General features: G+C 47.3%; 1 protein-coding gene across 4 annotated transcripts in view; it reads right to left on the reverse strand.

The window, feature by feature from the left end:
* The window catches only part of MKRN1 (makorin ring finger protein 1), a 34,432-nt gene extending 8,555 nt beyond the window's left edge, over positions 1-25,877 (reverse strand). The window contains exons 1-2 of one of the 4 annotated variants that reach the window (XM_047694909.1): positions 25,761-25,877; positions 4,458-4,586 (exon numbers count right to left, since the gene is read on the reverse strand). In XM_047694909.1, the coding sequence (XP_047550865.1) occupies positions 4,458-4,579 (122 nt within the window). In that variant the 5' untranslated portion in view covers positions 4,580-4,586; positions 25,761-25,877. Of the gene's footprint in view, positions 1-4,457; positions 4,587-16,183; positions 16,205-16,448; positions 16,814-25,760 lie in introns of those variants that run through there. The other 3 variants (XM_047694907.1, XM_047694910.1, XM_047694908.1) reach the window with 3 other exon arrangements.
* Between the last annotated feature and the right edge of the window lie 2,109 nt (positions 25,878-27,986).

The raw sequence follows: 27,986 nt of genomic DNA on the forward strand, positions 1-27,986 counted from the left end.
CAGGCAAGTAGAACTGTATTTTCAGGAGACAACTCAGGAAAACAACCAGACTTGTATTCTTGGTTTTGATTAATTTTAAATGGTTGGAAAAAAGACTGTTGTATGCCACGTGAGATGCCAATTTCAGGGTCCCCATAGAGCTTCCTGGGAACACACCACATCCATTAACTACACATCACCCATGGCTGCTATCAAACTACAGTGGACAACCTGGCCCCCACAGCCAAAATACATTTATTACCTGGCCCTGCACAAAGGAACCCTGCCAGGTCCTACTTCAGACTCTCTCAACTCCTGGGGCGCCTGGGTGGCTCAGCGGGTTAAAGCCTCTGCCTTCGGCTCAGGTCATGATCCCAGGGTCCTGGGATCGAGCCCCGCGTCGGCTCTCTGCTCAGCAGGGAGCCTGCTTCCTCCTCTCTCTCTGCCTGTTTGTGATCTCTGTCTGTCAAATAAATAAATAAAATCTTAAAAAAAAAAAAAAAAAAAGACTCTCTCAACTCCTGGATTTGGAGTCCAGGATAATGTACTTATAATGCTTATTAATACCTTAAGATTATCGCAGGTCAGTGATCCTTTTTATCGAAGTGTTAAGTGTTGAGACAGCACTGAAACTAACATTGGGCTTTTCTTTCACATCTTTGTAAATACTCTATCATTAAGAGTATTGATTTCTTTTTTTTTTTTTTTAGATTTTATTTATTTATTTGACAGAGAGAGATCACAAGTAGATGGAAAGGCAGGCAGAGAGAGAGAGAGAGAGAGGGAAGCAGGATCTCTGCCGAGCAGAGAACCCGATGCGGGACTCAATCCCAGGACCCTGAGATCATGACCTGAGCCGAAGGCAGCGGCTTAACCCACTGAGCCACCCAGGCGCCCAAGAGTATTGATTTCTATGTAAGAAGTTTTATCAATTTTTCCTCCAGTGTTAAGCAAGAGAAGACACATGATGCTTCTTCTCTGGTTGGCTACTTCCCAGCCCCAATCATTCCAAGGTCTGGAATCAGTCTTTATTTTAACTTACAGCTTGGTTTCTCCCCTCAGGTCATCATGTTGGGGTATCTGGGATCTTCTGGGAATCACTCAATGGGGAGCCTGTTTCTCTGCTCTGCCCCTACCCTGCTTATATGCTCTTTCAAAGAAATCAATCTTAAACTTTCACTAATGGGAGTCATTGGGAAAGGGCCCTCCAAAGAATACAATATCTTCCATAGCAATGGTTGTCAACCAAAGCAATACTCCCTCTCATCTCCACGAGTATTGAGTATTCAGTAGCAAGTGTTTTTCTGGCTTCAAGTAGGTGGGGGCAATGTTACAGGTCACAGGACCAGAAGTGCGCACAGCAGTTCTGAGTAATGGAGGCATGTCACCATCATGAAGTACGGATGCAGTTGTGTGAGAACTGCTAACATTAGTGTATCTTTCATTATGAGCTGCTCCCTCTATGAGGAGTTCATCTCTGGACACTAGCCCGTTTGTATACAAAGAGCCCTGCACAGGTCAGAGTGCAGGGTAGGTGTGAGGACTTCTGGCACATCAGTCCCACACTATTACCAAGCTTCCTTTCAGGCAGACTTAATGCATACATAGGCTTTCCTAATTCCTTTCACTTCGCCCTGGGAGCTTTAAACCCAGCTCAAAAGGGGAACACTTGCCCAAGAGGGGGCTGGGTCTTTCTTAGAAAACTAAAAAGAAGCTGTTCATTAGGTGACTTGAAACTGCCGGTCAGAGTGTCACTGTAGCAGGGCACCCACCTCACTCCCTGGCCTTCAACTTCATCTCCCACAAGGAAGTCCACTGAGTACAGGGGTTACAGTGAAGACAGGCTTCCATACTTACTCAAGGAGAGTATGAACTGCCACGTAGGGCTGGCAAAGTTACCTGAAAAAAAAGCTGATTAACACACAGCCTTGGCCTCAGCTTGGGTTTCTTCAATTTCACCTCATTTCATTCTTTCTATATGGTCCAATAAGATGGAGTCCCTCCTCTGAAGCGAGCAGCTGATGTTAACCAGCCAGCCATACCTTCCCTATTCCTACCACAGAGCGCTCTCTCCACCTCTCTCTGCCGGGACATCCTTGAGTCTCACTTCCACTCCTGACGTTTATTTCCTCTCTCCCTGGACAGAGTTTACAGATTCTCAGCAAACTGTCTAGGCGAAGAACCCAGCTACCCTACCATTACGTTGGCCCAGAAAACCAACGGACACCGTCCTGCTACAAAATATCACTTCCTTAAATGAATTTTTCACATAGTAACATATACTCAGACAGGGGTTCCATTTCCCAGCTCTCACAGTCACAAAGTGTTTTTCTCTATCCTTACGAGATTTCCTAGTAAAATGAATGTGGGGTGACTGAACATTTGTATCACCCATCAAAAATTTCTTAGCCTTTTCAATTCTAAGCATCTGAACACAACAGCTGACATATTCTTTTCTGACCACAGAATGCTAAAACTGGCTGACAGTGTCTTACCCAATGTCTTACCTAATATGATGGTTTAAAGTGTGTCCACAAGTCTTTAGTAATCCTCTCTTCAAAAGCTAGGGCCCACTCTCTCCCCCCTTGAATATGGGCTGGACTTAGTGACTTGCTTGTACTAATGAGCAGACTGGAAGTAAGTGTGGGACTTTGGAGACTAGGTCGTAAAAGGCACTGTGGATGTGTCCTTGCTCTCTCTCTCTAATCACTTGCTCTGGGGAAGGATAGAGACCAAGTAAAATACTGATGCATCCCTAGGGAGAGGACCAACTGGTAAAAACTTAAGGTTTCCTTAGTAGTGTGTGAGCCACCTTAGAAGTGATCCTCCAAGCTCCTGGGAGAGGACAGACGAGAGCCCTGCCTGAAATCCTCATGCAACCTCTGAAATCTCAGAACTAGAAGAACCCAGCTAAGCCACACCGATTTCAGACTCCCAGAAACTGGGAGATGTTGCTTATTTCTAAGCTACTAAATCTCGGGGTAAATTTGTTCAACATCAATAGGTAACTACTTTGGGGGAAGACTTTAGAAGTGCCTACCTGGCTCAGTCACTTGAGCCTAGGGCTCAAGGTCATGATCCCAGAGTTCCGGGATCAAGGCCCAGGCCAGGCTTCCTGCTCAGCATGGAGTCTGCTTCTCTATCCGGGGCTCTCCTGTTCTCTCTCAGATAAAATATTAAAATACACACACACACACGCGCGCGCGCGCGCGAGCGCGCACGCGGTGGGGGGGGGGGGGGGGGGGGGGCGGCTGACAGAACAAGCCTGAGAAGCAGCAGACAGAGCAAGAAGAGAAGCAGGCTCCCCAACCAGCAGGCAGCCCGACCCAGGGCTCCACCCCAGGACCCTGGGATCATGACCTGAGCCCAAGGCAGATGCCCACACCCAACCGACTGAGCCATCCAGGCACCCCAATTAACAGGAAACTAAAACACATCTTTGACTTGGAAATAAAGAAAAGCTCCACCTGATTTCTAAGCAAGAGCCACAACTGCCACATTGCTGATTTTAACGGGATTATGGTACCAATTCATTGAATAATGATAGAGATTACAGAATGAATCCCTCTTGGTTCTTTAACATTCTGATGGTTACTAGGCACATTCTTGAAGTATTTTCCCTAAATCCAAGCTTACACCTAGTGTTGCAAGCTCAAAAGGTTCAGCAAAGTTGACATGCAATGACAAGCTCTTGTAACTAGCAACCTAATACTATCCCCCAAATGCCTACGATCCCATTTTCTCTCCATTTAGTTCACTATTAATAGAGATCTGAAACTATGGTCAAATATGCACATCATTCATAGTCTTGGGGGGAAAAAAGGTCATATACAAACATTCTTTCTCCACACCTATCCCTAGGTTTGCAGAAGAGGATCCTCAGGAATTAAACTTCGGACTGCACTACAAAAAAAAATTTTTTTTTAAAGACTTTATTTATTGATTTGACAGAGAGAGCACAAGCAGACAGAGAGGCAGGCAGACCGACGCGGGACTCAATCCCAGGACCCCGAGATCACGACCCGAGCCGAAGGCAGCAGCCCAACCCACTGAGCCACCCAGGCGCCCCCAAATATTTTTTTTAGTGTATTAATTACATGCCCTCCAAGTTGAGATTTTCCAAGTTGAGATTTACCAGTGTACTAACACTGCTAAGGAGTAATTTTCAAAGCATTTACCTTAAAATTTACGAAGCTGTTAAGAATTATTTTATTCCCCCTTCCTTTTTTAATGATTTTATTTATTTGACAGAGATCACAGTAGGCAGAGAGGCGGGGGTGGAGGGTGGGGAAGGAAGCAGGCTCCCCACCAAGCAGAGAGCCCGATGTGGGGCTCAATCCCAGGACCCTGAGATCATGACCCAAGCTGAAGGGAGAGGCTTTAACCCACTGAGCCACCCAGGCGCCCCTTTACTCTCCCCCTCTCCCAACCTCTCCCACCCCACCTCTGAACAAAACTGATCTGTGAACAATTCTTACCTGCAGCGGTCTCCGTAAATACAGCACCCTCGCTGAAAATACTTGCACGCTACACCGTAAGGACTGTCGGAGAGGTCATGTGAGTAGCGACAGTTATCCCCTTCCTTACAAACCCCATGCATGAAATACCTGTTGAGAGAAAAAAACCACAAAGTTTGATTTAAAAGGGACTATACAGCCAGTCCTGATTCTGTGACTGGGGCACCTGGGTGGCTTAGTGGGTTAAGCATCTGCCTCAGGCTCGGGTCATGATATGTGCATCTCTAATAAATTTAAAAAAAAAGTTATTTACACAGGTTCAATTTGGGGTGCTTCACAAGCCACTGTTAAGAGAATTTTCTAAGTAAGCCACAGACTAGGAGGAAACATTTGCATATCACTTATCTAATAAAAGACCCCCCATCTTGCCTATAAAGAACTCTCACCAATCAGTAATACAAAAACAAACAGTCCAGAACACTGGCTGGCTGAGTCGGTGGAGCACACAACTCCATCTTGGGGCTGTTAAGTTCAAGACCCACACTGGGGGCAGAGATTACTTTAAAAAGAAAATTGAATTAGGGCACATGGGTGGCTCCATCATTAACCATGTACTTTTTCACTCAGGTCATGATCCCAGAGTCCTGGGATCAAGCCCGTTGGGCTCCCTGTTCAGCAGGAGCCTGCTTCTCCCTCTCCCACTCCCTCAGCTTGTGTTCCCTCTTGCTGTCTCTGTAAAATCAATTTTAAAGATTTTATTTATTTGAAAGAGAGAGATCCCAAGTAGACAGAGAGGCAGGCAGAGAAGAGAGAGGTGGAAGCAGGCTCCCTGCTGAGCAGAGAGCCCTGACATGCATCTCAACCTCAGGACCCTGGGATCATGACCTGAGCTGAAGGCAGAGGCTTTTACCCACTGAGCCACACAGGTGCCCCTGTAAAATTTAAAAAAAAAAAAAAAAAAAAAAAAAAATCATGACCAATGTACTCCCCAAAGTTAACACACTAGTATCCTAGTGCTGTATAGTAATACACCCAATATATCCTGTTCTACACCAACATGTGGAATGAACACAAAACCAAGACAGCATGGTAAGATTATCCATTAATGGTACCACAAGAAGGTCTCCCGTACGCATGTGCACCAATTTACATTTCAACTGATGTCAATTTACATTTCAACTGATGTCATCATTAATCTGCTCTCCACAGGTTTTTTTTTTTTAATACTTTTAAGATTTATTTTATGGAGAGACATAGGAAGAGAGGGAACACAAGGAGGGGGAATGGGAGAGGAGAAGCAGGCTTCCTGCTCAACGGGGAACCCAATGCAGGGCTCAATCCCAGGACCCTGGGATCATGACCCTGCAGTTAAGTCTGACAATTCTCATTTTACAGTCCTAGGGAGGTAGCATCTTGTTTTTCACTGACTTTTGCCATAATGGCAGCTCTCTCTGTAGAAAGATCAAGAAGCAAGAAACAATCTAAACGAGAATGGGTCAGACTACCTTTTTCACTACTTGCAAGAAACCATTTTAGGGGCACCTGGGTGGCTCAGTGTTAAGCAGCTGCCTTCAGCTCAGGTCACAGTCCTAGGTTCGAGCACGGCCTCGGGCCCCCTGCTCAGCAGGGGCCTGCTTCTCCCTCTCCCTCTGCTGCTCCCCTGCTTTGTGTGCTTTTCCTGTCAAATTTTATAAAATCTTTTAAAACACCATTTTAATTTTGTTTTTTAAAAGATTTGACAGACACAGCAAGAGAGGGAACACAAGCACGGGGAGAGGGAGAAGCAAGCTTCCTGCTGAGCAGGGAGCCCGATTCGGGGCTTGACCACAGTCACGAGGCAAGTGAGCCACCCAGGCACCCCTTTTATTCTTTAGAAGCCACCATGAGAGGGGAACCCGAGTGGCTCCGCTAGTTAAGCAACTCCTGATCTCAACTTAGGTCTCTTCATCTCAGTGTTTCTAGTTCAAGCCCCGCACCCAGGACTCCAAACTGGGCATGGAGCCTACTTAAGAAAAAATCCTGTAGGGACGCCTGGGTGGCTCAGTTGGTTAAGCAGCTGCCTTCGGCTCAGGTCATGATCCCAGCGTCCTGGGATCGAGTCCCACATCGGGCTCCTTGCTTGGCGGGGAGCCTGCTTCTCCATCTGCCTCTGCCTGCCATTCTGTCTGCCTGTGCTCGCTCTCGCTCTCCTCTCTCTCTGACAAATAAATAAAATCTTTAAAAAAAAAGAAAAGAAAAGAAAAGAAAAGAAAAGAAAAAATCATGTAAAATCTGCATGTGAAAACAGAGGCAAAGAGAAATCATTATGTTCTTTGGCTAACAGACTACTGCTTCTCAGCCTTGGAGGACATGCATACCTAATGAGTAGTTTCCTAAACACCAATTATCAGAGTATGCCCTTGTAGGACATAGGGAACCTTGACTAGCAGCATCAGCACGGATCGGCTCAGTGGGTTAAGCCTCTGCCTTTCGCTAAGGTCATGATCTCAGGGTCCTGGGATCAACCCACCCCCACCAACCCCCACCCTCCCCCAATGGGCTCTCAGGAGGGACTCTTGCTTCCTCCACTCCTTGCAGGCTGCTCTACCTACTTGTGAGTCAAATTAATAAAATATTAAAAAAAAAAAAAAAAGAAGAAGTTAGGGACCATCTCATATCTACTAAGTCAGAAAAAGTGGGGATTGGGTGAGGAATGAGTAGAGCAAGCGGCAATCTCCATTTCTCTAGGTGCAAGTGATATGGGCCATTATTTTTTATAGATAACCCTGATCATCAAGAACTACCACCACCACCACTAACCTCGATCTACCCATCACCAACTTCTGTCAGGTTTCCTCCCCACCCCCCCACCCAATGATTTTATTTCAAGTAAACTCTACACCCACTGTGGGACTTGAACCTACAGAGACCAAGAATCACATGCTCTACTGAGCCAGCCAAGGTTCCCCAGGGAGGCTTTTTTCCCATTTTTTTTTTTTTTAATTAATTCTTTGGTCCTCTATTCATCTTTTTCTCTTGAGTAAGAGAAAATGATTTTTGACAGGCCACAACTCCCCAAACTGGCATCTATGTACAGCTGGTCGAGTAAGGGTAAATACCTGTTTCCTAGGTGTCAATGTGGCTGGCCTTGTAGGACACATCACTGTATCCCAGACTGTCAGTCATCCAGAGCTGGTGGACAGAGTAACGGTATGTATATTCCACTTACCACTGATTCGAGTATGCAGAGAAACAGCCATATTTACCTAAGAAACCTTGAAGGCAGCTGCCCAAATCTAAATGTAAAGGTTCTACTGGAAGAATTTCTGCAAGGGAAACTTCATGTTTCCCCACATACCTAACATGCAAAGTTGTAACATTGGTGGAAACAGTTAAAAATAACCAAGATCCTGAAATGCCCTGGGTACAAGTAGTCAGTTAACAAAATGGAAAAATATACTAGGAAACCAAATTGTAACTATAGTTGACCTAATTTCAACTGCTACTATGTTTACCATACTCTAACGCAGGTATGAACAAAAATTTTACTCAACCACAGGGCAACTCTGAGTTAGTAACAGTTGTTCATCAGGACACCTGGGTGCTCAGTGGGTTAAGCCTCTCTGCGTTCGGCTCAGGTCTTATCTCAGGGTCCTGGGACTGAGCCCCACATTGGGCTCTCTGCTCAGTGGGGAGTCTGCTTCCCCCCCACCCCCCGCCTGCCTTTCCACCTGCTTGTAATCTGTCAAATAAATAAATAAAATCTTTTTTTTTAAGATTTTATTTACTTATCTGAGAGAGATCACAAGTAGGCAGAGAGGCAGGCAGAAAGAGGAGGAAGCAGGCTTCCCGCTAAGGATCAGGACCTGAGCCGAAGGCAGAGGCTTTAACCCACTGAGCCACCCAGGTGTCCCAATAAATAAAATCTTTTAAAAAATGTTGTTTGTCAATAGAAAATTTGGGGGGTGCCTAGGTGGCTCAGGTCATAATCTGTCGTGGTCCTGGGATCACACCCAGCATCAGGCTCCCCACTCAATGGGGGGTGTGCTTGTCCTTCTCCCTCTAATCGTCCTAATGCTTATGATGTAAGCATTAAAAAAAAAAAGCTAATTTTTGACCACATAAATGAAGACATCAACACAAGACACCCCCAACAACTAAATAAGCGAATGATTAATTGCACTGTCATCACCACTATAGTATTATCTTGCTTCCAAGTACACAGAAAGTATCCAAGTCCAACTGGGTGGCTCAGAGAGCTCAGGTTATTTTCCTTCAGCTCAGGTCATGATCCCTGAGACCCAGGATACAGCCCCCCCTCTCCAACCTCCTGCGCGATGGGGAGTTTGCTTCACCCTCTGCCCCTCACTCTCTTCTGTGCTCTCACACTCGCGTAAATAAACATGAAAAATCTTTAAGGAAAGAAAGTATTCAGTTGGTAATAGTTATCCTTTTGTAAACAGGACCAGGGCTTGAACATAGTTTATACTGTCTCATTCCCAGTGGGAACTTTTGCTTTTTAAACACACTACAAGGGGCGCCTGAGTGGCTCAGTTGGTTAAGTGGCTGCCTTCGGCTCAGGTCATGATCCCAGGGTCCTGGGATCGAGCCCCGCATCGGGCTCTCTGCTCAGCAGGGAACCCTCTTCCCCCTCTCTCTCTGCCTGCTTCTCTGCCTATTTGTGATCTCTGTCTGTTAAGCAAATAAATAAACTATTTTAAAATAAATAAATAAATTAACACACAACAAAGGTGTCTATACCATCAATGTTTCTTTGTGACCAATTTGAAGTCAGATACATATCCTGATTCAGTTTTAAGGCTTCATAATATATCTAGAGATTCCAAGCTGGGAAGGTAGCACCTAAAACTTCAAACAGAACTGTTTCACATTTGTTCTGAAATCTCACTCTGTCCAACTTTCATTCAGTTGCTGCACTTGGGTTTGATGCTCTTTGCTACGTCAGATTCTGTCTTCCACTGACCACTCACTGCCTGACAGCTGCTGACCTTAACCTCAGTTCCTTAACCAGTTGCTTCAAGGAGTTCCATTCCCTAATACAGCTGCACCTTAATTCACTTCCTTAGTCAACACCTCCACTAACACCTACACCAGCATTTACTTGTTGAAAACCCAGGATGGTTAAAAACTTCTGGAGAATCCAAAATGATAGTGAAAACTGGAGCTCAGAGATTGTGCAGTTTGCATGGACAGTGGCGCATGGACCATTAGCACTTTCCAGTCAAGAGCACTAGAGAACATATATATGACCAAGAGTGAAGAGAACAAGGACAAGGGGGGGGGGGGAAGAGATGGGGCTGGACAGCTAAGAACAGATGCTGTGCGGGCTTATAAGTCAAGTTGTCTTTAAGCAGTAAGGAATCACTGAAGATTCTGAAACGAGGAAGCCATCAGAATTAGGTTAGTACACTGAACTGTCGTCCACATGACCAGTCCCAGCCAACTGCTAGATTTCCACCTACGAACTTCAGCTGACCCCAAGTTTCAAGAGCCAGAAGGGAATGCAGCTACCAGAAAGTCAATACAATCAGGCTGCACTAGTAGTAGACTGTTTGAACTAATGGAGTGGGTACAAAAGCTCAGAATTGGGGATTTTTATTATTTAAGTAATCTCTACACCCAACATGGAGCTTGAACTCTCACTTAAGATCAAGAAGAGTTGCATGCTCTAAGCCAGCCAGGCCTCCTCTATCAGAACTTAAGACTAAATTCTAGCTTTGTCACTTCCTAGCTACGAGACCTTCAGGTGATTTCTGCAATCTTTTAGATTTAAGAATTTAAGTCAGTAACTGCACAGTCTGGGGCGCCTGGGTGGCTCAGTGGGTTGGAGCCTCTGCCTTCGGCTCGGGTCGTGATCCCAGGGTCCTGGGATTGAGTCCCACATCGGGCTCTCTGCTGGACGGGGAGCCTGCTTCCTCCTCTGCCTGCCTCTCTGCCTACTTGTGATCTCTCTCTGTCAAATAAATAAATAAATAAATCTTAAAAAAAAAAAAAAAGAATTTAAGTCAGTAACTGCACAGTCTTTGGTGCTGTGCACATTCATTCAAATCTGTACTTCCACATCTTCCCTCTGCCCTGCCACACTGCATTTGTTCAGTACAAGAGGTACACATGGGGGCACCTGGGTGGCTCAGTGGGTTAAGGCTCTGCCTTCGGCTCAGGTCATGAATTCAGGATTCCTGGGATGGAGCCCAGCATCAGGCTCTCTGCTCAGTGGGTAGCCTGCTTCCCCCCCTCTCTGCTGCTCCACCTACTAGTGATCTGTCTAATAAATAAAAATCCTAAAAGAAAAAGGAGAGATTCACATGAACAAATCAGCTAAGAAAGATTAAGCTAAGCTAAGACACCTAGATGTCATGCCACAAGATTTTATAAATAACTGGAGTAACAGAGCCAGAATACAAACAACGTTTTTGGGCACTATCCCTGACAAAGTACATATATGTAAGAGAGCTATATCATGTAACTGGTTCTATGTGAAAACTGAGAAGAACTACCGAGCTAGGAAATGCATTCCTGAGGTCCAAGACTAGCAACACCGAGTTCAAGCAGACACAAAATCACAGAAACACTAGAATACAAGCCCTGATTAGTTACTGCCAAAAAATAAGCATTGTTTCACATGGTTGTTTGTTTTGTATGGTCTGTGTTTTCTGTTTATTTTTCTTGCCTTTTATGCCTCAGTGATAGGAACACTATTGGTATATCCAGAATTGAGTACAATCCATACAGTAAAATCCCTCCTTGCCAACCCATCTTTAAGAGATTGCGACCTGAGCGCCTGGGTGGCTCAGTTAGCTGGGCAACTGTCTTCTGCTCAGGTCATGATCCTGAGTACCAGGATCAAGTCCGACATCGGGCTCCCAGCTCCATGGGGAGTCTGCTTCTCCCTCTGACCTTCTCTCCTCTCATGCTCTCACTGTCTCTCTCTTAAATAAGTAAAATCTTAAAAAAAAAATTACAATATATGTTTTTTTTTCCCCTTAAGATTTTACTTATTTGACAGAAAGAGGTAACACAAGCAGGGGTAGGAGAGGGAGAAGCAGGCTCCCCACCAAGCAGGGAGCATGACCCTTGAGAGATCATGACCCAAGCCAAAGCCAAGGCACCTAACAACCGAGCCACCCAGGTACCCTACAACACTAAGTTTTAACAGAAAGTGGATTATTAAAAAAGGCAAGCCTCTCCCAAGAATTTCACAGCCAAAGGAAACAAATCAAAATTAAGTGCTTTTGTTTTTTAATGCCACCAGCAAACCAACATCCAAATCTTGATGCCATTGCCTAGACTGACGCATCCTTTGGTCAAAGGGCGATGCGACTATTTTTTAAGATTTTATTTATTGATTGATAGAGATCACAAGCAGAGAGAGAGAGAGAGAGAGAGAGAGAGAGAGAGAGAGAGAGGAAGGGAAGCAGGCTCCCAGTGGGGCAGAGAGCCCCATGCGGGGCTTGATCCCAGGACCCTGGGATCATGACCTAAGCCAAAGGCAGAGGCTTTAACCCAGAGTCACCCAGGCACCCCCATGTGACTTTTTAATAAAAAATTTATTTTATAGAGAGGGACAGGGGCAGGAGGGAGAGACCACCTCAAGGCAACTCCCCACTGAGCTTGGAGCTAGGTACTGGAGTTAGGTACGGGACTCCATCCCTCCACCGGTTATCCTGACCTGAGCCAAATCCAGAGTTGGTAACCCTGGTGCCCTTGTCTGGGGCCCTGTGATTTCTGAGATTCCTTCCACCTTGAATCTGACTTCCGGGAAGCCTGGGTCTTCAGTGGGTTAAGCATCTGCCTTGGCTCAGGGCACCATCTCAGCGGGGGGCATCCTGCTTCTCCCTCTGACCCTCCCTCCTGCTCCTGCTCTCACTTGATGTCCTCTCCCAAATGAGTAAAAAAAAAATCTTTTGACTCCAGACATTGTCCAGTAATGAAGACCAATATAATCAACTGGAATCTCCTACTGCTGTACCTCCTGGAAAACTAAGCATGTTTGCCAAACTATATTACAAAGCACCCCAATAGTAGCTTTTAAGGGTACAACGGAAGCAAAAAATACCCCTCGAGTACCTCTAGGCATCATGACAACCTGCCTGGGCATTTAGTGGAAATTACAGAACGCTAACTAATTTGGCATTTACCACTTCACTGGCTATGGCATTTTTTACTTTGCTTCGGAATTTTCTCATGAGTTCACCTACCACTCTTTATACTAGACTGCTAATTCCTGGTGGCTGAGGACCAAGGTTTACCCCCCACCCTTTTTATCTCCTATTAATACCTATACAAATAATAGTCCACGTATTTGTTTTACTGTAGAAGACACCTAGGTGTCAGGGCAAATCTAATACCAGCAGCAAATTAAGTCTTATAACGGCTTTTTCGGTGCCGCCCCTCCAAAAAAAAAAAAAAAATCACCTATGTAGTTTCCAAGTAATAAACTTCACTATGGGTATGTCACAGCAATTGGGAGTAATTTCCTTTATTTTTTCAACTATACCAAATACACTTGAAAAAACTGAGGGGCGCCTGGGTGGTTCAGTCCCTAAGTCTGGTCCTGATCCCAGCAGCCAGCCAGCCAACCAGCTCCCTGCTCAGGAGAAGCCTGCTTCTCCCTCCCCCAATCCCAGTGCTTCTGTTCCCTCTGTGTCTCTGTCAAATAAAAAAAATCTTTAAGAACAAAAATATTGAAATGAAAAACGCTTGTTCTTGGGTGTCATTTCATTATTTCACCTGTTCATCCACCACTGTAGAACTCTCATAAAGCAGTGCCCTTAATCCAAAGTTACAGCTTGCCAAGTGTTTTTTTTTTTTTTTTTTTTTAATTTGTTAGGGAGAGGAGAGAGCGAGCACAGGCAGACAGAGTGGTAGGCAGAGGCAGAGGGAGAAGCAGGCTCCTTGCTGAGCAAGGAGCCCGATGTGGGACTCGATCCCAGGACGCTGGGATCATGACCTGAGCTGAAGACAGCCACTCAACCAACTGAGCCACCCAGGCGTCCCGCCAAGTGTTATTTTAACCCCACACTCTCAAAGAAGCTAAAAGCAATAGCGTAGTTTGGAATATCCCTCCAATTAAAAAACATGAAAAACAGCCTGGTGGGGGCAGCATAATACAGCTCCTTAGGAAAGGTATACGTAGTTACTCTGTTTTTAAGCAGCTGACAAGACACAGAGAATTCTGAGAAATATAAAGAAAATAAAAACCAATGAGAAAGTATGGATTGAGCAATTAAAAAAATCTGTCATCCAAACAACTTCTGAGAGCATTATGCCCTAAGCCTAAGAAATAGCCTTAAACCACTAAACAGAAAGCAGAAACACAAAATACATCCCTACCTTGAATTCTCCTGAAAGATATTTTGCTATCAAACACAATGAAAATACTGATAATGGGTTTCTGCATTCCCTCCAACATCCAAGACCATCATCCCTCGTTGAAGGCGCTAATGCTTACTTAATAACTGAATGAGGTAGTCCCCAAGACAGATACACTAAGTCCTTTGCCAGGACAAAGCGCATGTTAGAGTGGGTAATTTCAGGTGTGGGCTTACCACCAACTTAACCATTTACTAAGTACAGATAAAAAACAAAACAAGGGGGCACCTGGGTGGCTCAGTGGATTAAGCCTCTGCCTTCGGCTCAGGTGGTGATCTCAGGGTCCTGGGATCGAGCCTCGCATCCGGCTCTCTGCTCAGCAGTGAGCCTTGCTTCCTCCTCTGCCTGCCTCTCTGCCTACTTGTGATCTCTCTCTCTCTGTCAAATAAATAAAATTAAAAAACAGGGCCCCTGCTCTCAGAAAGTTCAAGTTCTACAATAAAAGATAACCGTATTTGGTATTCCACGCCTCAAAGGAAATTTTTAAATAGATCATGTTGGGGTGCCTGGGTGGCTCAGTTGTCAAGCATCTTCCTTCCACTCAGGTCATGATCCCAGAATCCTGGGATCCAGCCCTGCCATCAGGCTCCCTTCTCAGCGGGAGGCCTGCTTCTCCCTCCCCCACTCCCCCTGCTTGTATTCCCTTCTCAGTCTGTCAAATAGTCTTTAAAAAAAAACCACAGATCATGTTGGTACCTAAAACTGAAAACAACGTCTGATATTAAAATCTAAGACATACAAAGTACTTTTAAAAAATTAACTTTTTCACAAAAGCTAGACAGATTAAAAAGCTAGTACATCTAAGCCTGTATTAGATTACTGCGCTATGTAAAATTTTTAAATACATAAACCTATTGGTTCATGGGCAAAAAATTCCCACCATTCCAGTAAAAATCTACAATCCTGCTTTTACTCGAAGATGCTAAAGGCAACCAAAGAAGAATGCTTAGTCTGGTAAGCTATTTTGAATTCTGATTATATACTGCTAAAATAAACTACAAACAGTAACATGGCAAAAGAAAGTTAAGTGACAATGAATTCTGTGCACTGCTGTGAAGTTAGGTTCAAGTTACAGCTGCAAGATACAAATGGGTAAGTGTGGTTAATGCCAGGTTATGATGGGTGTTCAAGGCTAGACTATATCGAGAGTGGAAAGGATAGGTTAAAAATCAAGGCTTTGTATGGCGTTCTTGAAAGCACTCAGATGTTCAAGGAACCTTATTTTCAGCACACAAAGGCAGATATATAGGGACTCGTCTAACTGGTTTCATGGACAGCAATTTTGAAAATCCTTAAGATACTGCACACTTCATTTCATTCTTAGGATCTACAAATCACTGATGAGAAGCTACCTAAAATAAGCTTTTATCCGGGCTGCCTGGGTGGCTCAGTGGGTTGAGCCTCTGCCTTCGGTTCGGGTCGTGATCTCAGGGTCCTGGGATCGAGTCCCCACATCGGGCTCTCTGCTGGACGGGGAGCCTGCTTCCTCCTCTCTCTCTCTCTCTCTCTCTCTACCTGTGATCTCCTTCTGTCAAATAAATAAAATCTTTAAAAAAAAAAAAAAAAAGCTTTTATCCTTCATCCCGCTACTAAAAGTAACCTTAATTAAGATTATTCATGCCTTACAAGTATTTCCTGAACAAAATACTGTATAATCACTGTTAATACGACAGGAATTCTGTATACTACGAATTCTTACGTGTTGCATGGAAAATTCAGCCCCCCTCCATGGAAATCGGGGTTCCAGTTGCATTTTCTTCAACTGGGAGAAAAAAAGCTTCCAGTCGCTTATGATCACTTCGAAAAGAATCCAAGTATAACATCCAATTCAATGCACTCATCCTGTTATGTACAGCTTGATCATTTTTTACTCGCGTACACACATACCTATAACCGCCATCCACTGAATTTTTCAAATACTTGCATCTGACATACCAAACCCAAACAAAACCGCACTCCCCGGGTAAAGAAGCTCTTTGATTCTCTCTTTAGAAAAAGGAAAGGTGCATGTATTTCAGAGAGAGTATTTTCTCCACGGGGGAACGGCAGCTCCTAAAATTTAGGGCGGAGAAGACGACCCCTAACTAGACACTCGGTTCTAAGACAAAGCTCAGAACCGCCAACCTCGATAAACATACAAAGAAAAAATAACAAAAGCTACGGGGGGGGGGGGGGGGGGGGAGACGCGCGCAGTCGTTACTAACGGATGACACCAAGGCCACCTCGCCCGCGCTGGCGGCCCCGGTCCCCGGCCCCGCAGGGCTGCGGGAGACTGGCTGCACGCTACTACACGCAGCCCCCTCCCCGCACCCGCGGAGCTGCAGCAGGGACTGCGGGACCGGGCGACAATGAAAAGGAGGGAGGAGTCAGCCCACCTTTCCCTCTGCGCGGCGCTCCGCTCCGCGGGTGCGGGGAAGCCGGCGGGCCGTGCGGCGGCGGAGCGGCGCGCGCTCGAGCCCGCGGCGGCCGGCGGGGGTTGACGCAGGGCGGACAGAGCGGCGCGGCAGGCGCGGAGGCCGGGGTGGGGGCGGCCAAACGCCGCTCTCCTCCTCCCCGCTCCGCCCGCCCGCCCCTTCCTCTGCGCCCTCTCCGCAGTCTGGGCCCCTCCCCGCGCCGGCGCCGGGCCGCGCAGCGTCTCACCTGCAGGTGACCTGTTTAGTCCAGCCGCCGCCGCTGCCGTCGCTGCCGCCTCCCCCTCCCCCCGCCCCCGAGGACGGGGAGGTGACTGTGGGGATAGGGGTGGGGGAGGCCGCTGCCACCGCCGCCGCTGCCGCTCCTGCTCCTGATGTTGTGGCTGTTGTTCCGGGAGCTGCAGCCTCCGCCATTACTGTTTATCCCACACAGCAATGGCCCCGGAACTTCCGGGATCACATAGTTCCGGTCCGGCTGCGGGAGAGGGCGGCGAGGCGAGGGGAGGGGAGGGGAAGGAGACTGGGGCGCCCGCTCGCTCCCCTCGGCTCCGCGTACCGTCTCCGAGCGCTCTCGCCGCTCGAACTGCGGGCTAAGCCGCAGCGTCCGCGGCCCGCCCTCCGCCCTCCCGATTGGCGGACGGGACAGCCCCGCCCCCAGGGGCGGAGCGGGGGGGGGCCGGGCCCCGCCGACTGGATCCGCCCTCGCTGCACCGCCCCCCCCAGTCCCCCGAATACACCGGGATGCTTGTATGTGCAAATGAAGTCAGTATTTCACGTGTGCCAACCCAGAAAAATATCTGCGAGCAGAGGCTGATGCAGTGGAGGGCGGGACTGGAGGACTGGAGTTGGAATCCAGACTGTCCCTTTCGTTTACTGACTCTACCAACTGTTAGCTGAACGACCTGGGGATACATACCCATTCCTGAGCCTGTTTCCTCATCTCCAATGGGATGCTAGCAGGCCCTCTCCCCGGCACAGCGTTACTGTGACGATTATGGGACATGCACAGACAGCAGTCACTGAGCCTAGTGCCTGGTACATAGTCAACACTTAACTTTTTTTCCTCCAGTCAGGGTGTTCTCAATCTTAAGCCCAGGAGACTAGCATGGTAGCCAAGCACAGATCTGGGGTCAGTTTGTCTCCCCAATCTCCCGGTTTTTCCAATTCCTGGCTATGTGCCTTTGAGCAAGTTAATTTACCTCTTAGTGTTGTTACTCCTTTCTCTACCTGTAGATAAGTAACAGTAACGTATTATTTGAATCCACAGAAAACACGGTCCTTTCACACTACGGTTGATATGGAACACACAGTAACAAGAGGTGTCCGGACATCCCAAGCTTAGAGCCACTTGTAAAACTGTTTAAATTAGAACGTATATAATCCTATTTCCCCATCAATGTCCACTGTCCTCTGAAATACTGCCTCTTATTTTTTTTTTATTTTTTTTTTTATTTATTTGACAGATCACAAGTAGGCAGAGAGGCAGGCAGAGAGACAGGAGGAGGCAGGCTCCCTGCAGAGCAGAGAGCCCGATGCGGGACTCGATCCCAGGACCCTGAGATCATGACCTGAGCCGAAGGCAGAGGCTTTAACCACTGAGCCACCCAGGCACCCTGAAATACTGCCTCTTAAAATCCTGTTTTTCATAGTAAGCTCTTGATGTGCTTTCTCTCATCTACCTTCGGAGTGAAAATCCTCCCCACTGGCTACCAGACCATGATGTACCTAACAGACACAAACAAGGACAGTGACAAAGCCAACAGAAAACAATGTTTCTCCCCAAGGCCACACCAGGGCTGCAAGACTTAATCCCTTTTTTCAATAACAGTTTTTAAAATTAAGTCTTCCCGGTCCACTTCATAGCTCCCTCCAACCTCCCAAACAACTAAGTATCACAGAGATGCCCAGTTCCTGAACTGCCTCAGGACAGTAAAATCCACAGCTGGTTCCTCTTCTGCTGGTCGCTACAAGCCAGCTTCAATCCTGCAAGAGGCCCCTTCCTACTGTCCTTCCACGTCACCCCCACCATTTCTTAGCTGCAGTATGTTCTGCTGCAGCAAGTTCATAAACTTAACTTTGTGGGACTACAAGTATATTCCCAATAGTCTCTGTTGACTTTTACCAAGTCAAGTTAATGATGTGATTTTTCTTTTTAAGAAGTTGACATCGCGAGGGGCGCCCGGGTGGCTCAGTAAAGCCTCTGCCATCTGCTCAGGTCATGATCCCAGGGTCCTGTCTGCTCGGCGGGGAGCCTGCTACCTCCTCTCTCTCTGCCTGCCGCTCTGCCTACTTGTGATCTCTGTCAAATAAAATCTTTAAAGAAAAAAAAGTTGACAGTGCGAGAGAACACAAGCAGGGTTGGTAAACAGCAGAGGGAGAGGGAGAAGCAGGCTCCCCCCTTAGCAGGGAGGACCCTGGGATCATGATCTGAGCCAAAGGCAGATAGATGCTTTACCATCGGAGCCACCCAGGGGCCCCAACGAGGTGATTTTTAAAAAGGAAGGTGGGGGAGGGGAACCCTAGCTGGTTTACTAGGTAAGGCAGCACTTGATCTACAGGTCCTCAGTTCCACACTGGGCATAAAGCTTGCATTAAAAAAAAAAAAAAAAGGCGGGGGGGATAGGGGAAGCATGCAATTTAAGAGGGTTGCCTGGGGGACACCTGGGTGGCTCAGTTGGTTAAGCAGCTGCCTTCGGCTCAGGTCATGATCCCAGCGTCCTGGGATCAAGTCCCACATCGGGCTCCTTGCTTGGCGGGGAGCCTGCTTCTCCCTCTGCCTCTGCCTGCCATTCTGTCTGCCTGTGCTTGCTCTCTCTCCCTCTCTCTCTGACAAATAAATTTAAAAAAAAAAAAAATCTTTAAAAAAAAAAAAAGGGCGCCTGGGTGGCTCAGTGGGTTAGGCCGCTGCCTTTGGCTCAGGTCATGATCTCAGAGTCCTGTCTGCTCAGCGGGGAGCCTGCTTCCTCCTCTCTCTGCCTGCCTCTCTGCCTGCTTGTGATCTCTCTGTCAAATAAATAAATAAAATCTTTAAAAAAAAGAGGGTTGCCTGGGCACCTGCTCCCAAGCTCACTGCTGAGTATGCTTGTCCCTCTCCAAAATAAAATCTTAAAGAAAAAAGAGTCACTTAAATTTAAATCAGTCCTCTATTTTAGGGAAATCCTCTTGTAAATCACGGATTTGTTGTCTCCATATTGCTGTCTTCACCTGGAAAGCATTCGTGCCTAGCTCAGAGCCCTCAGTGCAATCATACAGGATCATGTTAAGATCTAAGCCTCAGTAAACACACCTGGAAAGGCCCTGGAGCAGGCATAACTTAAGAATAATCCAGACCTTGTCCGAAGGTCCTATGATGGGAATGGAACCCAGGGTGTCCCCAAGGTCACATGTGCCCATACAAGCTCATTCCTCAATTTCTGATCTCCCTGCTCAACACAGCAACAACCAGAGTGAAAGTGTCATTCTCTGCTCAAAGTCCTCCATATCCATAAAGTAGGGTTTCAATCAGGGTCAGTCAGTCCTTGGCAAAGAATAATGAAAAGAAATTCTCTCCTGTAAACTATGCCTTGGCTCACCATCCATACCAACAGGAATAACGATGTTTTATTTCAGGAAACAAACTAGAATCATCTGTTTTTGATTCCTGGGAAAAAATTTCAGCACAAGTGCAATTCATGCATTTCTTCACTCAAGAAGTTACTGATCAGTTAACTTTGCTATACCAAACAGCCAGGTTCTTTAATTGTAGGAGCCAAGACCATCCTGTGTGGTCTGATGTGATGGCACCAAGAACCACCTCAGATTATGAATGCATTCTTAAATGCCAAGGTCCAGATGGGGATGACCACAGGCTGGGGAAGACTCCCTTGAGAGCCCTCACTCTATCCACCTCCACGGACTGGGCTTTTTTTTTTTTTTTTTTTTTTTTTCGGACTGGGCTTTTAAGGCCAGTTTAAGAACCCTTGGCAGACACAAGGGAAGGAGAGAAAGAATTTCTTCCCAAGAAAAGGCATGGTGGGCATTCTCCTCCACTATTTTGCAAGAAGCTGTAGTCCTCCTGAGTGAGGTGATCCTATCCGCTAAAACAAAAATGTTGTTGCATGGCTTGACAAGGAGAGTACAGTCCACTGGTGAGAGAAACAGAAGCTTCAAGTCAGACGTGAGCAGAAAAGCTCGGTGACGGGGCGCCTGGGTGGCTCAGTGGGTTAAAGCCTCTGCCTTCAGCTCAGCGGGGAGCCTGCTTCCCCCTCTCTCTCTGCCTGCCTCTCAGCCTACTTGTGATCTCTGTCTGCCAAATAAAATTAAAAAAAAAAAAAAAAAAAAAAGGAAAGCCCGGTGACCTAGGAATCATATCAACTTTAGTGGGTGAACCTAGTAGTTGTGACACAGGGCAAGTTACTGCCTGTTTCCTCACCAGTGAAATACCTCCACCGAAGTATTAGTACATATAATGCTCCAAGGACAGTCACTGGCCTTAGTAAGGACGAGTATTTGCTATTGTTTCCATTCATGGTGGCATAGAATTGTTTTGGCATGGGATATACTTACACTTAAAATGATTCACGGGGGCGGGGAGGGCCGCGGGTGGCTCAGTGGGTTGAGCCTCTCCCTTCAGCTCAGGTTAACAATCCCAGGACTCAAGAGATCCCACCCCCAGACTCTCAGCTCAGCAGGGAGCCTGCTTCCCCCCCACTTCTCTCTGCTTGCCTCTCTGCTTACTTCTTATCCCTGTCCAATAAATAAAATCTTAAAAAAAAAAAAAAAAGATTCACTGTATGGGGCACCTGGGTGGCTCAGTTGGTTAAGCAACTGCTCAGGTCATGACCTCCGAGTCCTGAAACAGGCTCCCAGCTCCATGGGAGTCTGCTTCTCCCCCTGACCTTCCCCTCTCATGCTCTCATTCTCTTTCTCAAATAAAAAAATCAAATCTTTAAAAAATTTTTGAAAATAAAATAAAAAATGATTGAACTCAGATATAACAAGGCCTCCTTTACTTTACGTGACAACCGCAGGACGCTGGCAGGCCAGGTTGGGGGGAAGGGAGACTAGGTAAGAGGGTCCTGACCTTCATGTAGGATGCACATCAAAGTATGAGCCAGGAGTGAAAGGAAGTTTAGTGTATGAGAGACCCCCAGGGACAGCGCATCCAGGAGACTAGTAACAGGAATCTCGTCTCTGCTTGAGGTCTAGGCTTCTTACTGGTGATTTTGGGCTGATGGACTTGTCCTCTTAGGCATCTGGGCAGCGCCAGGCAGCCTTCATTAGTTTTGGTAGCACGTGGTCTGGGAGAGTACTTAGGAGGACCCTGCCCAGTCACACACACAGAAGTTACTGGATACAAACAAAGTTGGAAAAGTTGGGGAACCTGGGGGGTCAGTTAACTCAGTCATGGGGGTCTCTGCTCAATGGGAAGTCTGTTTCTCCCTGTCCCACAAAAAAAGTGGGGGGGCACCTGGGTGGGTCAGTCCTTAAATGTCTGCCTTTGGCTCTGGTTGTGATCCCAGAGTCCTGGGCTCGGTCCGCATTGGGCTCCCTGCTCAGTGTGAAGCCTGCTTCTCCCTCTCCCACTCCCCCTCCCTTGTGTTCCCTCTCTCGCTGTGTCGCTCTCTAGTCAAATAGAATCTTTAAAACAAAACGAAAAGCTGGGAAAGGAGCACAAAGGAAAAAAAAAAAGTTTTCCCCACGGTCTCAAAACTTTTTCCTACCTTCTCCATCTTGAGCCTCCCAACAGGCTTTTGCAGTAAGACAAGCACAAGGACTTTACATAAGGTGCAGACACGCAGTGTTACTCTGCAGGATCACACAGCCACACACCCACCACCCCCTTAGAGAGCTCAAGGCAGTTGAGCCTGTGGTCTGGTGCTCCCTCCCCCGGGGGTGGGTAGGGGGGTGGTTTGCTGGCAATCTGGGCCCTGCCTAAACGGAGCTTTTCATTTGAAAGGGGGACCTGCAGACCAGACACAATCACGCTTGGCTTGTCCCTCTGTGTGGGAGGAATCAAGTATGAGACAGGTCTGACACAAACTTTGAAAACTTTAGCCTGAGAGTAAGCAGTGCTACTACTCCTGCGGTTATTTTTCTTCCATACAGGATTTACATTAAAAAGATTTGAGAGTGCCCATGGCCCATGCAGGCATAAATCGCGGGTGGGGCACAGGAAGAGAATTTCTAGCAGACTCCCTACTGAGCGGGAGGCAGCTGCAGGGGGATCCATCTTCTGACCCAGACATCAGGACCTGAGCAGAAACCTAGAAACCAACAGTCCCAACAGTTCAATCACGATGCCACCCCGGGGTCCCTCCAAAGCGGTTTTAAAGAATGATCTGGACCCAGTAAAAAATAGCTGAGAAAGTTCGTATCCTCAGGCCTGTGACTTCCCCTGACTTTGAAGTATTACCTCCCACGATTTTTTTAATCGATTTGTCCATTTTTACAAAAAGATTTTATTTATTTACTTGACAGGGATCACAAGTAGGCAGAGAGGCAGGCGGGGGGGGGGGGGGCAGGCTCCCCGGTGAGCAGAGAGCCCGATGTGGGGCTCGATCCCAGGACCCTGAGATCACGACCTGAGCCGAAGGCAGAGGCTTTAACCCACTGAGCCACCCAGGCACCCTACCCCTAATTTGTAAGAATATTTCGTAGCAAATACTGTTGTTAATTTGTGGTCTGCATAAATTTCTCCAACAATGCACTCACCTGACAAGTATTTGTGAAGTAGAAAGGCAGGACAAAGATTCTCTGACCACAACCAAAAGCTCTCCTCAACTTTTCCGGTAGGCCTCCATTTCTGGATCTTCATATTCATCTCCGCATTGTCTGGTTTCAGCAAGAATCCTGAACAATTGCTTTAGCCAGAACCCTCCACACCCTCCATATCTGATCTGGTTCACCTAATACCATCCCCTCAAGCTGGAAGAGGACTTCAACTACCTCCGTTTTGACCTCAGTTTACTTTCTGGTTAAAGTTTTCCTTTCCAGTTCATCTCTCAACTCAGTCCACAAACGTTGCTGTTAAGAGATGCATCCCCCATGGGAACGGAAACTGCCCTGAGCCACTGATTGAGCCCAACGTAATGATCAACCTGACCTTTACCGACTGACCACCTGCAGCTCCCCACCCATCTCTGCCCCGCATTCTTTATATAAATCTGGAATTGGGTAGACTAAAACTCGTAATTTCAGGGTAGGATTCAAGCCTCATACTGGACATAGAGCCTATTTAAAAAACAGAACACCAGGAAGTATTTCCAGCACTCTAAGCCTGCCATCTCTGAGTGGTCAGTCTGCCATCCTCCCAGGGGTGGCCTTCCCGAGATTAATCCCCTTGTATCACCATCACGGTCTGCCTTTGGGTTTTTGACAGCAATTGGAGGCCAACCCAGTCTGTTTGGAAGCCCCGGAGCCAAGTGCTTGGTCACCCCCAGTCCTGCCTACAGTGAGGTCTCATCCCCCTGTCTTGCCTTCAGAAGAGTTCTGTTAGAGATCAGTTTAGCCGAAGTGCCTTTATGACCCTGTTTTCCCTTAATTTCCCATCCGCTGAATCCCCCAACCCACCCCTACTTTGTTCTTTGGCTTTAAATTCCCAAGCCGTATTTGAAGCAGAGGCCGATCAACCCCCCCCCACCAACCCCCCGCCGCACACTCCCCCTGCCTCACTTATATTTAAGTAAATTTTCATACTCATCTTTAAGTTGGTCTCCCCATGATTTCAATTGCCACTACAGTTCTTTTACAAGATGTTATTTTCTTTAACAGATATCAGGTGAAAACGTCACCAGCTAGGCCCCAAGACCTGGCCTTTACCACCGCCTGTTTGAACTAACCTTTGTCTTACATTTTCCCGGAGCTCTTCTTCCTGGCTTTCCCCTTAATGCAGGCTAATGAAACCCAAAACCATCCCCCAGGTGACGGGGATGGCCGGGATAAAATCTCCCACTGGCCCAGACCACCCAGCCCGAACTAGAACTCACTGGTGCCTGCGCAAATGGACCATAGTGTGACCTCCTGAATGACCCAGAATCTTACCTCCTAACACTAATAACATCTCCGCCCCGAGGGGAGCCTCAGCCTCACAGAACACACTGCAGATGTAGGCAAGTTCCCTTAGGGTGCATGTGCGACCCTCCTGCCCGCCTCTCCTCTACATACTATGACGGGGGGACAGCCTCCCCTTTCTAAATATATTCCTCCTAGCCATAAACAAAAAGACTATTCACCCTTTCTCAGGGAGTCACCATCTCTGGAAGCCATTCTCCATCAACTCATTTGCCGAAAATGAGTTTTCTTTGTGCGGCGGCTCAACCTGGTCGTTTCTGACTCACCAAGGAATGAGCTTAACTCTTCCTCCCGTTCCTTTACCCCAGCCTCCCCGCCCATCCCCCCTTAGCCAACTACTGCTTTTTCATTTGTCTGTGTAACCTTCCAGATGTATCTAATGAACGTTCAAATACCTATGTGCTTCCTCCTCCTCTTGAAAAGAAGAACTAGGGGCGAGCTATACTGGACCCCACAGCCTTTAACAAGCAGAGTATTTGAAGCTCTTTCTATGATCAGAACCTAAAGAGTATCTCCATTACTTTGCATACTTTGTTTTTTGCTGAGCGGATATACCCCATCATTTGTGGCTGGTCCCATCAATAATTGGTTTTGAGGGGCACCTGGGTGGCTCAGTGGGTTAAAGCCTCTGCCTTCGGCTCAGGTCATGATCCCTGGGTCCTGGGATCGAGCCCCACCATCGGGCTCTCTGCTCAGCGGGGAGCCTGCTTCCTCCTCTCTGCCTGCCTCTCTGCCTCCTCGTGATTTCTGTCAAATAAATAAATCTTTAAAAAAAAAAAAAAAGAATCAATTTTGAATTCTTTGTAATGAACAGTACTTCAATCACATTTTATGTACAGTATCTTGCACATGGGGGATTGTATGTAGGATAAACTAGAACTGGTATTACTAGGTCCACGAGTATGGGTATTTGCCATGCTAATGGAGGTTATGAAATCATCCCTCATACAGACTGTTCCCATATATAGTCTCACCAGCAAGGCCTGTAACACATTTGCAAACAACGCCACCAATCCCACAAGCTACCAAGTTTTTGGCTATTTGCCAATCCGATGAGGAAAAGAAGACTACAGTACAAGAATGTTATTTTCCCGAAGATTTTGTTAGGTCACCTCTACACCCATCATGAGGCTCGAACTTGCACCCTGCAATCAATAGTCACGTACTCCACCAACTGAACCAGCCAGATATCCATTTTGTTTTTTAGAAATGATCTCCCACTAGTAACTTCAGAATTTCGTTCTGTAGTTATCAAATCCTATTAGTCTTATTTTTAACGCCCAACTTTAGGGAGGCACCTCCCTACCCCCCTCTGAACACAGTTCTTGGAAACTCCTTCTCCTCAGCATTGTAGGTCAACACCTGACTCAGATTAAGGGACAGACCAAAATACTTTAATTAGAATAAACAAATGACTAGACAAAAATCAACGAAGGACACGACCAGGCTATGGAATGGGTAAATTTAGATCAGTGGGGCCTTACCTTACCTCCCTGCTTTCCTTCGTGCTTCTGGTTTGGTGTGGTGGAGTTTGCAACTGATGGCCAAAAAAATTCTTCAGAAATACTCGGTGCCAAAATCGTTGTCTCACCACAGCAAACCCACAGGACACGTTGGCAAAAAGTCACGGCTCCAGGAGGCCTAGGAGCAACTGGTTATATACTGTGGAGTTAGGTGGCAGTAAAGACAATGGGAAGTTTCCAGAAGGACTTTCATATGCTAAAGAAGACTCACCAGCTCCCGGAGGCCTGCCTATTGTGAAGCTAAGGTTGTTTTTTCCCTCTAACAAAGCATTAACATTAAGACAATTGGGAGTTTCCTGGAGGGATGTGACACTCCGCCTGCCTCGGGGCTGGAGGTTATAAGGAGATTTAATTTATCTACGTTTCTTTCTGCCTTTGTTCCCCACATCTCTTTGACGGAACACAAACTAATGTTTTAGGAAAAGAATAAGGAAAATTTAGGGTAACTTAGCACTTCTTCTTTAAACGGCTGGCTAGCTCAGCTCTTCCTCTTCTAAAAGGCTTTGTGGGAGCCCACGGGTGTTTGGCTCCAGAGAGCAGACTCTTAGGGAGGGGCAGAACGTGCTAGTAGGTTTGCAACTTCCATTCTTCCCTTTGCTCCTTGTGGGAGCTGAAAACAATTGATAATCTCAAAAAAGAACAGTACCGGCCTGGGGCCATGGACTAGGAAAAAGATAAACTGGATTGTAGAAAAGGGCTCAGATCCACCTTTTAAAATACGGAGACTTTAGAGTTAGAAAAATCCTGTCAGCTTTAACTTTTACTTTCTTGCTTCTGTAGGGGTGGGGGGAGGGGGTAGAAGTCACAAATGAAACCCTGCTTAAAGCCCTAGGACCGGGAGGGCAGCCCAATCGCCTTGGAAGGGATCCATTTCCGAGGCTGCTGGAGTCCCCACTGAGAAGGAGGTGCTGAGAAGGACTTTGAGAATTTCGAAGTCGTATTTGGTGAAAATACCAGATTTTGTCTTTTTAAGAAAAAGCCTCTTCCAGCTTCAGCCGAAAGGCGCCAGAGTGAGGGGATACGGCATCAGTGAGCGCGTCCACTCATACATTCTAACCTATCTGCACAGAGACCAACTAAAGGACTAGAAAGAAAAGGCTTCGAAAAACCCAGCAGGGTCGTGGCCAGGACAGAGGGATCGGTGGGTATAGAAGCTGTGCTTGGGGGCCTTGGCTGATGGGATCCAGGACCGGCTGATGCCCGCGTGGCTGGAGCCCAGGGACAGAGGATGTGGGCGCAGACGGGCAGGGGAGCTGGAGGGCACTGGGAGAGATGGTGGGAGCTCGTGCCCTGGCGAGCAGGTTCCCCCCAACACCTTAGCTCCCAGCTGCTTCCGGGGCGCAGGGGTACAAGAGCACCTGGCTTGGGCGGGGGCCAACCAGACCAGATCAGGACAAAATCCGAAGGCAGAGAGACGGGGGTGGTGAAAGGAGGAGTTCATCTCAGCGAGGTCCACACCGGGAAGGCAGTAGACGAGGGTCTCCAAGTACTAAAGCTACTTCCAAGGTTTGTGGAAGGAAAATGTGGGGCAAAGATGACTGGGTTCCCGTGGGTTGGGTTTGATCCCTGTCTTGGAGTCAGTCAGGGGTGGGGTCTTGCTGGCTCCTGGCAGGCCTCACCCCTCCAGGGGACAGTTTTAGTGCTCAGCAACGGATTGCCTGTGGTAAGAGATAAATTGGAAAGAAGAACTTAATCGTAAGAAAGTACTAACTGAGGTCAAAAGGGAGGTGAAAGGGAGGTGTTTGGGTGCCTGGGTAGCTCAGTCATTAAGCATCTGCCTTCAGGGCGCCTGGGTGGCTCAGTGGTTAAAGCCTCTGCCTTCGGCTCAGGTCATGGTCCCGGGGTCCTGGGATCGAGCCTCACGTCAGGCTCTCTGCTCAGCAGGGAGCCTGCCTCCTCCTCTCCCTCTCTCTGCCTGCCTCTCTGCCTGCTTGTGATCTGTCAAATAAATAAAAATTTAAAAAAAAAAAAAAAGCATCTGCCTTCAGCTCAGTTCCAGCCCCACATAGGGCTCCCTGCTCAGCGGGGAGCCTGCTTCTCCCTCTTCCACTGCCCTCCCCCCACCCCCGTGCGTGCTCTCTCAAAATCTTTTTGGGGGGGTGGGGGGGGTCTACTTGAAGGGACGAGGCAAGGGGGGTGGCGGGTGATGAGTCGGGGCGTGTGGCCAGCATGCTATGAAGGCTCGAACAATT

Source organism: Lutra lutra, chromosome 11, assembly GCF_902655055.1.
Source record: "Lutra lutra chromosome 11, mLutLut1.2, whole genome shotgun sequence".
NCBI lineage: Eukaryota > Metazoa > Chordata > Mammalia > Carnivora > Mustelidae > Lutra > Lutra lutra.